This window comes from Pan troglodytes, chromosome 16 (assembly GCF_028858775.2).
Source record: "Pan troglodytes isolate AG18354 chromosome 16, NHGRI_mPanTro3-v2.0_pri, whole genome shotgun sequence".
Lineage (NCBI taxonomy): Eukaryota > Metazoa > Chordata > Mammalia > Primates > Hominidae > Pan > Pan troglodytes.
In genome coordinates, this window is record NC_072414.2 from 93,176,454 (window position 1) to 93,189,542 (window position 13,089).

General features: G+C 57.2%; 1 protein-coding gene and 1 pseudogene across 4 annotated transcripts in view; both read right to left on the minus strand.

The window, feature by feature from the left end:
• Positions 1-13,089, minus strand: part of PCSK6 (proprotein convertase subtilisin/kexin type 6) — a 198,027-nt gene continuing 184,938 nt past the window's right edge. For 2 of the 4 annotated variants that reach the window (XM_054667237.1, XM_016927557.3), the window contains 2 exons: positions 3,293-3,405; positions 1-1,433 (listed from right to left, as the gene is read on the minus strand). In XM_054667237.1, the coding sequence (XP_054523212.1) occupies positions 1,336-1,433; positions 3,293-3,405 (211 nt within the window). In that variant the 3' untranslated portion in view covers positions 1-1,335. The remainder of the gene's footprint in view (positions 1,434-3,292; positions 3,406-13,089) is intronic. The other 2 variants (XM_054667239.1, XM_054667238.1) reach the window with 1 other exon arrangement.
• On the minus strand, positions 3,996-4,808 carry LOC107968452 (uncharacterized; annotated as a pseudogene).

Consider the following 13,089-nt stretch of genomic DNA (forward strand, 5'->3'; position numbering starts at 1 on the left):
TGCCATGGGATGTTAACTCTTTTATTAATTTAGGGTTAACATTGTACTTGCTTCATTGATTTCTCTTTCAGAGTTGTAGATTCAATAAACAACATCTGGGTTCTCTCCAGCTCACAGGTGACAAGGCAAATGCACTGTCGTCAAACAGGGGAGCGGGACAATATGGAGAAAGATGAGGTCGAAAAAATTTAAGGCAAATGTTACTTCCCTATTCAAGGGAATTGATCAAGCAGATCTGTGCATTTCAATGAAAATATATGAAATATTTGTCAAAATAATTAACATCGGTAAAAATTAGAACATGTAGCTTATAAAATGCCTACACAGGTTTGGCAGAATAAATCCAACTGTGTCATGTAGGCTCGTAATATACACAGACACAGGAGCTTTCACCTTAAAAACGAGTCTTCTGAAGGGCAGAGGCCAAATGTATTTTAAAAGCAATTCCATAAAATGGGAAGTGATGGATGATTAACAATGCATGGCTGGCTTTACATTTTGTTCAGAGGAATTGCTTGGCCATCGGGGTACCTTTTGGCTGGCCACAGAATGCCTCCTGTTGCCCCTCCTCAGAAGGCTCTGCATCAGGTCGAGGTGGTCGTTCAGGCCATGAGACTCCTGAAGACACAGACAGAACACGGTAACAAGGAGAGCTCGGCTTGCTCAAAGGAGAATGCTGCGGGGATAGAATCTTCTGGTCTGGCTTTGGAATTGGACTTTCTAAGCCACTGCTGCAGTTTCAGAAGTAGCTGACTATGTAGAAATAGATACTCCGGCCCCAGTGGTCATACATTTTATGCCCTCAAACCTATCTTATTTATAGTCTGACCAAACCGTGCCCAGACTGCTCAGTGGCAGGCAACGAGCAGGTAGACTGCTGGCCCTTTGTCACATGTGAGGATGGCCCAGGGTTTGCCAGCTGGGCCGGGGAGATTTACTACACAGCCGCAGAAAAGCACGGGGAGAAGAGTGATGTGTGATGCCAAGCGCCTTTCTTTTCTGCTTTGGTCTTGAAGATTCAGTAAACTTATGGTCCCAGAAGCTGCTCCAAAGCCAGAGCTGTGGATTCCCAGAATTCATTTTGTTCCTGTTACAGTTTGTCAGAAGACTGGAGCCAACAAGCAGCATTTGAGAGGATGTCACCATTGTAGGAACACCTCCTTAAGAGCCACCACCCACCTGGCTTGGGTGCCCAGAGATGCTGCTCCTGGCGAGATAAAGCTGTCAGGTGCAGGGCGCCGCTCCTGAAACAGACTCTGGCCGACAGTCTGGAGGAAAGTGGACGGACGGATGGATGGATGGGAGTGCCTGCCCTCTGTGGGCAGCTAGACACCCTTACCCGGCCAGGAGGCACGTGCGGCAGCAGAACTGAATGAAGAGCTTCCGTTCGCACAGCCGGTTGGACTTCACCATCTCGCAGAATGTCTCGTCAGCTGGGGCCCCGCATCAGGAAAGGCAAAAGAGGGAAAGGTCAGTCTTCGGTGCCTGTAAAGATTGTTTCAAGGCCGGGCGCGGTGCCTCATGCCTGTAATCCCAGCACTTTGGGAGGCCGAGGCGGGTGGATCACCTCAGGTCAGGAGCTTGAGACCAGTCTAACCAACATGGTGAAACCCCGTCTCTACTAATAATATAAAAATTAGCTGGGCATGGTGGTGGGCGCCTGTAATCCAAGCTACTCGGGAGGCTAAAGCAGGAGAACCACCTGAACCCGGGAGGCGGAGGTTGCAGTGAGCTGAGATCATGCCACTGCACTCCAGCCTGGGCAAGAAGAACAAAACTCCGTCTCAAAAATAAATAAATAAATAAAAATAAAAAAATATTGTTTCAATCATTCCACATATGCTGGGCATCAGTGGTGCCCTGGGCAAGAGGGACACAGACAGAGGTGGGCAGCAGGATGGCAGCCCTTGAAGCCCCTCTCCTGCAATGCACTTGACTCTGGGAGCCCTGTGTGGCGGGAGGGCACTGGTATATGGGGCTCTTGCTGAGTCTCAGTGACAAGGGGATTCATGAGCGGGATGTGGGGGTGGTGTGGGAGGGATCTCGGGAGAACACCCAGCCTGGGCCTGTGGGGCACATGTGCACCTGTCTTTCTGGACAACTACTGGCAGTGGAGCTTAGGAGGAAGACTGTAGGGGAGGCCGGAGGACAGGCCTGGAGGCAGGAGGGAATGGAAGCTGCTTCCAGGGTGGAGGGGGCGGACGGGGAGGAGTGGGGATGGGGGGAAGGGAGCCGCCGTGGACAGGACTTGCTGAGGACGCCGCTGCAGCAAGGGGAAGAGGCCTTTGAGGATGCATCATCCGTGGACCTGGGAGGCCCTCCAGTGGCAACCACACTTTTTTGGGCTAGATACATAACCTGGGCAGGTGACTTCCTAAAGGAGTTTCTGGGCCTTTGAAGGGACATAATTAGACAACCCTCCCGCCACCCCCCAAAAACAATAACCAGTAACAAGGCAAGGAGGCATCCCAGGGCCCTCCACAAGCTCCATGCTCTGCCAGGACAGGGCCAGTGCCAGCTTCATACCCAAGGACCACCTGCCCTGACCCTGGACACTGGAGCAGAGAGCCTTCCTCTCCTGGCTGTCAGAATGTGGCTCCACCCTGCTGCTTGCTGGGCCAGAGCCCCCTTCCCTGCCCGTGTGTCTGTAATAGCTCCTGCACTGCACCTCCAGGCTCGAGTCCTGCCAACCCTCCTTGGTGCCTGGAATTCCCAAACTGGGCACTTAGCTTTGGTGCCCTTTTAAGTTTCTGTTTTTACAACTTGTCCTTGTCCCCCATCCCACTGCAGAGCCAGGGCTCTCCTGCAGCACAGATGCAGGTCCATGCTGGATCCCTGCGGAGCTGGGATTGCTGCTGCTGAGTGTGTGCTCTACTCTGGGCTCTGTTCCCCTCGTCCTGAGGCAGAGACCCTCCAGGCTTCCTGCCTTTGACCCCCCAGGTCAGGCTTCTTTTATGGTATGTCATCACATCCGGGCCACCGGCGGCCTATGGCATGGCAGTGGGACCAGCACAAGGACAAAATCATTTTTAGGAGTCACTCAATAAACAGATCAGCAGTGGCTGGGATGCCTCTCTGATCGATGTGTGAGAGGCCTAGAGGGAAGTTGGGAGACAGGGCAGCTGTCTTCCATATCAGCTAGAGGAATCCCAGACAGTCAATCGGATCAGGGGCACGAACGCCTGTCTGTGGAGCCGCCATGCCTGTGTGGCTTTGCTTTTCTCTTTGGAGCACGAGCTGGCCAGCTGAGCTCCTCCACAGGCAGCCCCAGGGTAACCCTGCTGCTGCTCACCGTTGCTGCACGTGTGGTTGGTGATGCAGGAGGTCCCCAGCTGTGTGAAGCCCGTCTTACACCTGCTACAGTTCCTGCTGGAGCCTGCACAGCTCAAGCAGTTCTCATCACACCTGTGGGAAGATACCGTTCCTGCTGAAGTCTGGGGAAGAGGCTCCACCACTCCGGGCTCCCTTCCCAGAACCCTCACCTCCCTGCACCTCCTTCCCACCCCCTCAGCCTCGGTCCTCTGTGGAGAGGCTGTGTCGCCCACCATTCCCTGACACAGGGGCTGAGTGTCTGCATGTCTTTTCTCCTGTCTGACCTCACTATTGCCCTGGGAGGGCAGAGACAGCCATGGCCAGTTGGCAGGAGCAAGTCCAGGATCAGGGGCCAGGCCTCCGAGGCTTCCTGCAGCTCACCTGGACACCCTCCTGGGCCCTGGCACCCAGCCCCCACCCCACAACACGGCTCCCAGAGCTGTGTCAGTCTTCTCTCTCCAGTGGCTGCCGGGCTGCAATGGCTGTAGGCTTGGGGTCCAGGCCAGACTCCACCCAGGGATGTGACACACCTGACTCGAGCTGACCAGAAGGCTGCTGTCACCTATATGTGGCCATGCCTGCTTACCCTCGGGGAGTGGGAGAGATGCCCCACAATTCCTGCCCCTCTCGGACGGTCCTGGCCCAGCCTGCGCAGAGAGGGACCCCGGCCAGGGCTATTTCTAACGCAGGGTAAACGTGACCTCAGGGGACGGTTGGTGCACTACAGCCCAAGGGCCACATCCAGCATTTATCCGGGACCACAGTCACTCATTCATTGACAATCTTTTGTGTAGCAGTGGCTGAGCTGAGTAGCTGTGACAGAGGCAGTGTGGCCCCAAAAGCCTGAACGACTGACCATTATGCCCTCTACAGAAAGCACTTGCCGATGCGGGCCGAGTGCTTGAAGCAGCACGTTTCCCATCCTGGGGCCGTGAGTGCACCCCGGCTATGCTGCTGCCTGTCCTGAGTCCAGAGCCCGGTGACTCGGTCTCCACAGTGCTCGCATCAGCTGCCCACCTCCCCATTGTTGCCAGTTAAGGGTGGAACAGGCCCCATAGGCAGGGCTTGGAGCTTTGTTGTGCTCATGCCTGGGCCTCCCTGGGGGGCAGTTCTTTGCTTTATATAGATGTCCCCTCCCTGCTGTGTGAAGCCTCCCATGCTCAGACACCAGGCCTCCTCATGGGGCTCTTTGCAGAGCAGCCCTCTGATGGGGTCTGGTCTCACCACGGACTCCGCTGCTCTGGAGCCCCAGGTGCAGCATCGCTTCAGCCTGGGTGGGAGGTGGGTTTTATTCCTAGTGTGTCTGAGGATGCTGAGCCTAGAGCTCAAGCCCTTGGTCTGTGATTGTTAATGTGTAAACCCCACAGGCAAACTCGAACCCACGAGCCTTTCTAATATTCCCATCCAGGCCGCCCCAGAGGAAAGGACGGGGTTACAGGACTTGCCAGAGGGGGTTGTGCACTTGTGGGAAGCCCCATGGGTCTGCCCCCATCATGCTGCCCCCTCCCCACACCTGCCCTTGCACATTCTGGTGGCCCAGCCACCAAACCCTGATGCCCCAGTACAGGTTATGACTTTCCCCACAGACCCTCTGATTTCTCTTACAGACAATGCCACTGGTGAGACGAGAACCAGGGCCGAGCTGAGTCATTTAAAGAGATGTCAGTGGTCTGGAGGACCCAGGGGCCCAGTGCCCCCAGGCCATGGCTGAGGGCTGCTTCATCAATGAAGAACTGTGGTGAGGAGTGGGCTGCGGTGGACAGCCAGGAGGTTACGGCTTGCTTGCTTCTTCAAATACAACCTCACCGAGCTCAGCAGGATGGCAGGGGCCTCGGTTTTCCATTGCTCTAACCAGGTTGCCACACACTCAGCAGCTTAAAATAACACCCACTCAGCGGCTCCCCGTTATGCGGGCAGAAGTCCAGGCAGGTGCAGCTGGGCTCTCCACCTAGGGTCTCACGAGGTTCAGGGCAAGGTGGTGGCCAGGCTGGGCTCTCCTCTGGAGGTCTGGGGAAATAATCCATCACCATGCTGCTCAGGGAGATGGGTGATGCTCCCGTCCCCGTTAGGCCAGTGCAGACGGCTCTCCCTGGGAGACCCTGTGTAGCTCCTGCTTTCCGTCAGGATTACCGTGCCCAGCAGCGGGTCCTCGTGGGCAGCACCAGCTTTGGGCAGAGTGGCTTTTAAGATGCTTCTGGTTCTGCAACCATCTATGGTACCTACTTTTCCCCCAAACACCATGGCCGCTTTGCCCTGCCACATTCTGGAAGGACAGGGATGCCGGATGCAGCCCTCTGTCCCTGCTCCCTTGCAGAGGCCACTCCCATCATCCTCCTGCCTGTTCAGGAGTGGGATGCAGAAGACTGATGCTTTCATGCTCCAGCCTGGATGCAGCATGCGCATTGGCAGAAGGCGTGCCCCTTCAAGCTGCGCCCCTGGGAGTCTCTGCCCCCGCTGAGCCTGGGGGCAAGTGGAGGCAGGGCCAGGGCATGAGGAGTTTGTCTCCCCCGCTGGCAAGCACTCCACAGAGGCCTGTTTTTCTTCCAAGTTGTCCAGGCTGGCTCTTCCTGGGTCCTCTCACTATGTCTTGAGGGTGTCCGGCGCCTCTCTTAGGGAACTTATCGTGCGTTGTTCTCAGCGTCGGGCCCCGGCCCCTCTCTTAGGGAACTTATCGTGCGTTGTTCTCAGCGTCGGGCCCCGGCCCCTCTCTTAGGGAACTTATCGTGCATTGTTCTCAGCGTCGGGCCCCGGCCCCTCTCTTAGGGAACTTATCGTGCTCAGCGTCGGGCCTCGGCTTCCACCTGCAGTTGCCAACCCAGCAGGCCTGCGTCCTGACCTGCATGTTCCAATGCAGCCCGTCTGGCCACATGCTCCCTCGGAGCTGCCTGGCACAGCAGCAGCGGACGGCCACGGCGTCCACCAGCATTCTGGGGCCTGGAGGATGCCTGTGGTTCTCAGCTCAGGCTGTCCAAGTGGGGAGAGACCCCGCAGAACCAATCGGACCAAGGCCTTGCTTCCTTTGGGAGGCGTCCACACTGACGCTCTTCCTGGGGGGTGCTTCTCCAAGACCCGGTGTGTCAGCCGCAGCACTGTCAGCCTCTGCAGGGCTGAAAGCTGCCCCTCACCTGGGAACAAGTACCCAGGAAACTCCTGTCCTCCACTGCCCAAAGAGAGGTTTGCGGTGCGGCTGCCCGCCTGCTGCCTCCACTGCCCAAAGAGAGGTTTGCGGTGGGGCTGCCTGCAGGGGGTCCAGTTGCACAGCTGTGGGCATGATCAGCATGCCCTGAAATCCAGGGCATTTGACAAATGAAAGTGATTATCACTGTTTAATTCCAAGTTCTCCCTGGATTGCTATATTTAATTATCTGAGAACCAGCTGACTGGTTACCATGAAGGGTTTAACTTCAGACAACTGTGCCCAGGGCCCTGTGCGTGACTCAGCAAGGCTGCACCTTGCAAGCAGGTGGCAAGTTTCCTCCATTACAGCAACTCAGCAGAAGGGGCTGATGCTTGCAGAGATACGTAACTGCCACCAGGTCCCTCTGCTGTGGGTCAGACAAGTGCAAGGGCTCGGTGGTCCCTCATGGGCTCACTGTAGGGCTTTGTTTCTAGGGGAATAGGTTACAACCCACAGTGGTTCTTACACACAGCCTGGGAGGCAGACCCCACTGTGTGGTGAATCAGTTCCCAGCTGGCAGCCAGCCACGGGCACCCCTCCCCTGCTCTGACACAAGCCTTTGAGGGCTCCCTCATTTTCAGTCTTTTTCAGACGGAAGCCCCCCGATATGGTTTGAACATTTGTCCCCTCCAAGTGTCATGATGAGATGTGATCCCCAGTGTTGGAGGTGGGGCCTGGTGGGAGGTGTTTTGATCACGGGGTGGATCCCTCATACATGGCCTCACACCATCCCCTTGCTGATGAGTGAGTTCATGTGAGAGCTGCTTCTTTAAAGGTGTGTGGCAACTCCTGACTTTTTTTTTTCTTTTGAGATGGAGTCTCGCTCTGTCGCTCATGCTGGAGTGCACGGCGCGATCATGGCTCACTGCAACCTCCGCCTCCTTGGTTCAAGCGATTCTCCTGCCTCAGCCTCCTGTAAGACTGGGATTACAGGCACACACTACCACGTCCAACTAATTTTTGCATTTTTTTTTTTTTTTTTTTTTTTTTTTAGTAGAGAAGGGGTTTTGCCATGTTGGCCAGGCTGGTCTTGAACTCCTGGCCTCAGGTGATCTTCCCACCTTGGCCTCCCAAGTGCTGGGATTACAGGCGTGAGCCACTGTGCCCGGCCTCCTTCCCTCTCTTGCTCCTGCTATTGCCATGTGATGTGCTGCCCTTGCTTCACCTTCCATCAGGAGTGAAGACGCCGGGCAGATGCAGGCACCACGTTTCCTATGAAGCCTACAGAACTGTGAACAAATTCAACCTCTTTTCTTCATAAATCACCCAACCTCAGGTATTGCTTTTTAGCACTGTGAAAGCAGGCTAACACCTGGTACTTCCCTTACAGCCCACCCCATCATCACACCCGCACAGCTCACCCTATCATCACACCCTCACAGCTCACCCCATCGTCACACCCTCACAGTCCACCCCATCATCACACCCACACAGCTCACCCCATCATCACGCCCTCACAGCTCACCCCATCATCACACCTTCAAAGTCCACCCCATCATCACACCCTCATAGTCCACCCCATCATCACACCCTCACAGCTCACCCCATCATCACACCCTCACAGCTCACCCCCATCATCACACCCTCACAGCTCAACCCATCATCACACCTGCACAGCTCACCCCATCGTCACACCCTCACAGCCCACCCCATCGTCACGCCCTCACAGCTCACCCCATCATCACGCCCTCACAGCTCACCCCATCATCACACCTTCAAAGTCCACCCCATCATCACAACCTCATAGTCCACCCCATCGTCACACCCTCACAGCTCACCCCATCATCACACCCTCACAGCTCACCCCATCATCACCCCTCACAGCTCACCCCATCATCACCCATCAGAGCTCACCCCCATCACCACACCCTCACAGTCCGCCTCATCGTCACACCCTCACAGCTCACCCCATCGTCACACCCTCACAGCTCACCCCATCATCACCCCTCACAGGTCACCCCATCATCACCCCTCACAGCTCACCCCATCAACCCTCAGAGCTCACCCCATCATCACACCCTCACAGCCCACCCCATCATCACACCCTCACAGCTCACCCCATCATCACACCCTCACAGTCCACCCCATCGTCACACCGTCACAGCTCACCCCATCATCACACCTCACAGCTCACCCCATCATCACCCCTCACAGCTCACCCCATCATCACACCCTCACAGCTCACCCCAACATCACACCCTCACAGCTCACCCCATCATCACAACCTCACAGTCCATCCCATCGTCACACCCTCACAGCTCACCCCATCGTCACACCCTCACAGCTCACCCATCGTCACCCCTCAGAGCTCACCCCATCATCACACCCTCACAGCCCACCCCATCATCACACCCTCACAGCTCACCCCATCATCACACCCTCACAGTCCACCCCATCATCACACCCTCACAGCCCACCCCATCATCACACCCTCACAGTCCACCCCATCGTCACACCCTCACAGCTCACCCCATCATCACACCCTCACAGCTCACCCCATCATCACACCCTCACAGCTCACCCCATCATCACACCCTCACAGTCCACCCCATCGTCACACCCTCACAGCTCACCCCATCATCACCCCTCACAGCTCACCCCATCATCACACCCTCACAGTCCACCCCATCATCACACTCTCAGAGCCCACCCCATCATCACACCCTCAGAGCCCACCCCATCATCACACCCTCACAGTCCACCCCATCATCACCCCTCACAGCTCACCCCCATCATCACACCCTCACAGCTCAACCCATCATCACACCCTCACAGTCCACCTCATCATCACACCCTCAGAGCTCACCCCATGATCACACCCTCACAGCCCACCCCATCATCACACCCTCACAGCCCACCCCATCATCACACCCTCACAGTCCACCCCATCATCACACCCTCACAGCTCACCCCATCATCACACCCTCACAGCCCACCCCATCATCACACCCTCTCAGTCCACCCCATCGTCACACCCTCACAGCTCACCCCATCGTCACACCCTCACAGCCCACCCCATCATCACACCCTCACAGCTCACCCCATCATCACACCCTCACAGTCCACCCCATCATCACACCCTCAGAGCTCACCCCATCATCACACCCTCACAGCTCACCCCATCATCACCCCTCACAGCTCACCCCATCATCACACCCTCACAGCCCACCCCATCATCACACCCTCACAGTCTACCCCATCGTCACACCCTCACAGCCCACCCCATCGTCACACCCTCACAGCCCACCCCATCATCACCCCTCACAGCTCACCCCCATCATCACACCCTCACAGCTCACCCCATCATCACACCCTCACAGTCCACCTCATCGTCACACCCTCACAGCTCACCCCATCGTCACACCCTCACAGCTCACCCCATCGTCACACCCTCACAGTCCACCCCATCCTCACTCCTCACAGCTCACCCCATCATCACACCCTCACAGCTCACCCCATCGTCACACCCTCACAGGTCACCCCATCATCACCCCTCACAGCCCACCCCATCATCACACCCTCAGAGCTCACCCCATCATCACACCCTCACAGCCCACCCCATCATCACACCCTCATAGTCCACCCCATCGTCACACCCTCACAGCTCACCCCATCATCACACCCTCACAGCTCACCCCATCATCACCCCTCACAGCTCACCCCATCATCACCCCTCAGAGCTCACCCCCATCACCACACCCTCACAGTCCATCTCATCGTCACACCCTCACAGCTCACCCCATCGTCACACCCTCACAGCTCACCCCATCATCACCCCTCACAGCTCACCCCATCATCACCCCTCAGAGCTCACCCCATCACCCCTCAGAGCTCACCCCATCATCACACCCTCACAGCCCACCCCATCATCACACCCTCACAGCTCACCCCATCATCACACCCTCACAGTCCACCCCATCGTCACACCGTCACAGCTCACCCCATCATCACCCCTCACAGCTCACCCCATCATCACCCCTCACAGCTCACCCCATCATCACACCCTCACAGCTCACCCCATCATCACACCCTCACAGCTCACCCCATCATCACAACCTCACAGTCCACCCCATCGTCACACCCTCACAGCTCACCCCATCGTCACACCCTCACAGCTCACCCCATCGTCACCCCTCACAGCCCACCCCATCATCACACCCTCACAGCTCACCCCATCATCACACCCTCACAGCTCACCCCATCGTCACCCCTCAGAGCTCACCCCATCATAACCTCACAGTCCACCCCATCGTCACACCCTCACAGCTCACCCCATCGTCACACCCTCACAGCTCACCCCATCGTCACCACTCAGAGCTCACCCCATCATCACACCCTCACAGTCCACCCCATCATCACACCCTCACAGCTCAACCCATCATCACACCCTCACAGCTCACCCCATCATCACCCCTCACAGCTCACCCCATCATCACCCCTCAGAGCTCACCCCATCAACCCTCAGAGCTCACCCCATCATCACACCCTCACAGCCCACCCCATCATCACACCCTCACAGCTCACCCCATCATCACAACCTCACAGTCCATCCCATCGTCACACCCTCACAGCTCACCCCATCATCACACCCTCACAGCTCACCCCATCGTCACACCCTCACAGTCCACCCCATCCTCACTCCTCACAGCTCACCCCATCATCACACCCTCACAGCTCACCCCATCGTCACACCCTCACAGCTCACCCCATCATCACCCCTCACAGCCCACCCCATCATCACACCCTCAGAGCTCACCCCATCATCACACCCTCACAGCCCACCCCATCATCACACCCTCATGGTCCACCCCATCGTCACACCCTCACAGCTCACCCCATCATCACACCCTCACAGCTCACCCCATCATCACCCCTCACAGCTCACCCCATCATCACCCCTCAGAGCTCACCCCCATCACCACACCCTCACAGTCCACCTCATCGTCACACCCTCACAGCTCACCCCGTCACACCCTCACAGCTCACCCCATCATCACCCCTCACAGCTCACCCCATCATCACCCCTCAGAGCTCACCCCATCACCCCTCAGAGCTCACCCCATCATCACACCCTCACAGCCCACCCCATCATCACACCCTCACAGCTCACCCCATCATCACACCCTCACAGTCCACCCCATCGTCACACCGTCACAGCTCACCCCATCATCACCCCTCACAGCTCACCCCATCATCACCCCTCACAGCTCACCCCATCATCACACCCTCACAGCTCACCCCATCATCACACCCTCACAGCTCACCCCATCATCACAACCTCACAGTCCACCCCATCGTCACACCCTCACAGCTCACCCCATCGTCACACCCTCACAGCTCAGCCCATCGTCACCCCTCACAGCCCACCCCATCATCACACCCTCACAGCTCACCCCATCATCACACCGTCACAGCTCACCGCATCGTCACCCCTCAGAGCTCACCCCATCATCACAACCTCACAGTCCACCCCATCATCACACCCTCACAGCTCACCCCATCGTCACACCCTCACAGCTCACCCCATCGTCACCCCTCAGAGCTCACCCCATCATCACACCCTCACAGTCCACCCCATCATCACACCCTCACAGCTTACCCCATCATCACACCCTCACAGCTCACCCCATCATCACACCCTCACAGCCCACCCCATCATCACACCCTCACAGTCCACCCCATCATCACACCCTCACAGTCCACCCCATCGTCACACCCTCACAGCTCACCCCATCGTCACACCCTCACAGCTCACCCCATCGTCACACCCTCACAGCTCACCCCATCGTCACACCCTCACAGCTCACCCCATCATCACACCCTCACAGTCCACCCCATCGTCACACCCTCACAGCTCACCCCATCATCACCCCTCACAGCTCACCCCATCATCACACCCTCACAGTCCACCCCATCATCACACTCTCAGAGCCCACCCCATCATCACACCCTCACAGCCAACCCCATCATCACACCCTCAGAGCCCACCCCATCATCACACCCTCACAGTCCACCCCATCATCACCCCTCACAGCTCACCCCCATCATCACACCCTCACAGCTCAACCCATCATCACCCCTCACAGCTCACCCCATCATCACACCCTCACAGCTCACCCCATCATCACACCCTCACAGCCCACCCCATCATCACACCCTCACAGTCCACCCCATCATCACACCCTCACAGTCCACCCCATCGTCACACCCTCACAGCTCACCCCATCGTCACACCCTCACAGCTCACCCCATCGTCACACCCTCACAGCTCACCCCATCATCACACCCTCACAGTCCACCCCATCGTCACACCCTCACAGCTCACCCCATCATCACCCCTCACAGCTCACCCCATCATCACACCCTCACAGTCCACCCCATCATCACACTCTCAGAGCCCACCCCATCATCACACCCTCACAGCCAACGCCATCATCACACCCTCAGAGCCCACCCCATCATCACACCCTCACAGTCCACCCCATCATCACCCCTCACAGCTCACCCCCATCATCACACCCTCACAGCTCAACCCATCATCACACCCTCACAGTCCACCCCATCATCACACCCTCAGAGCTCACCCCATCATCACACCC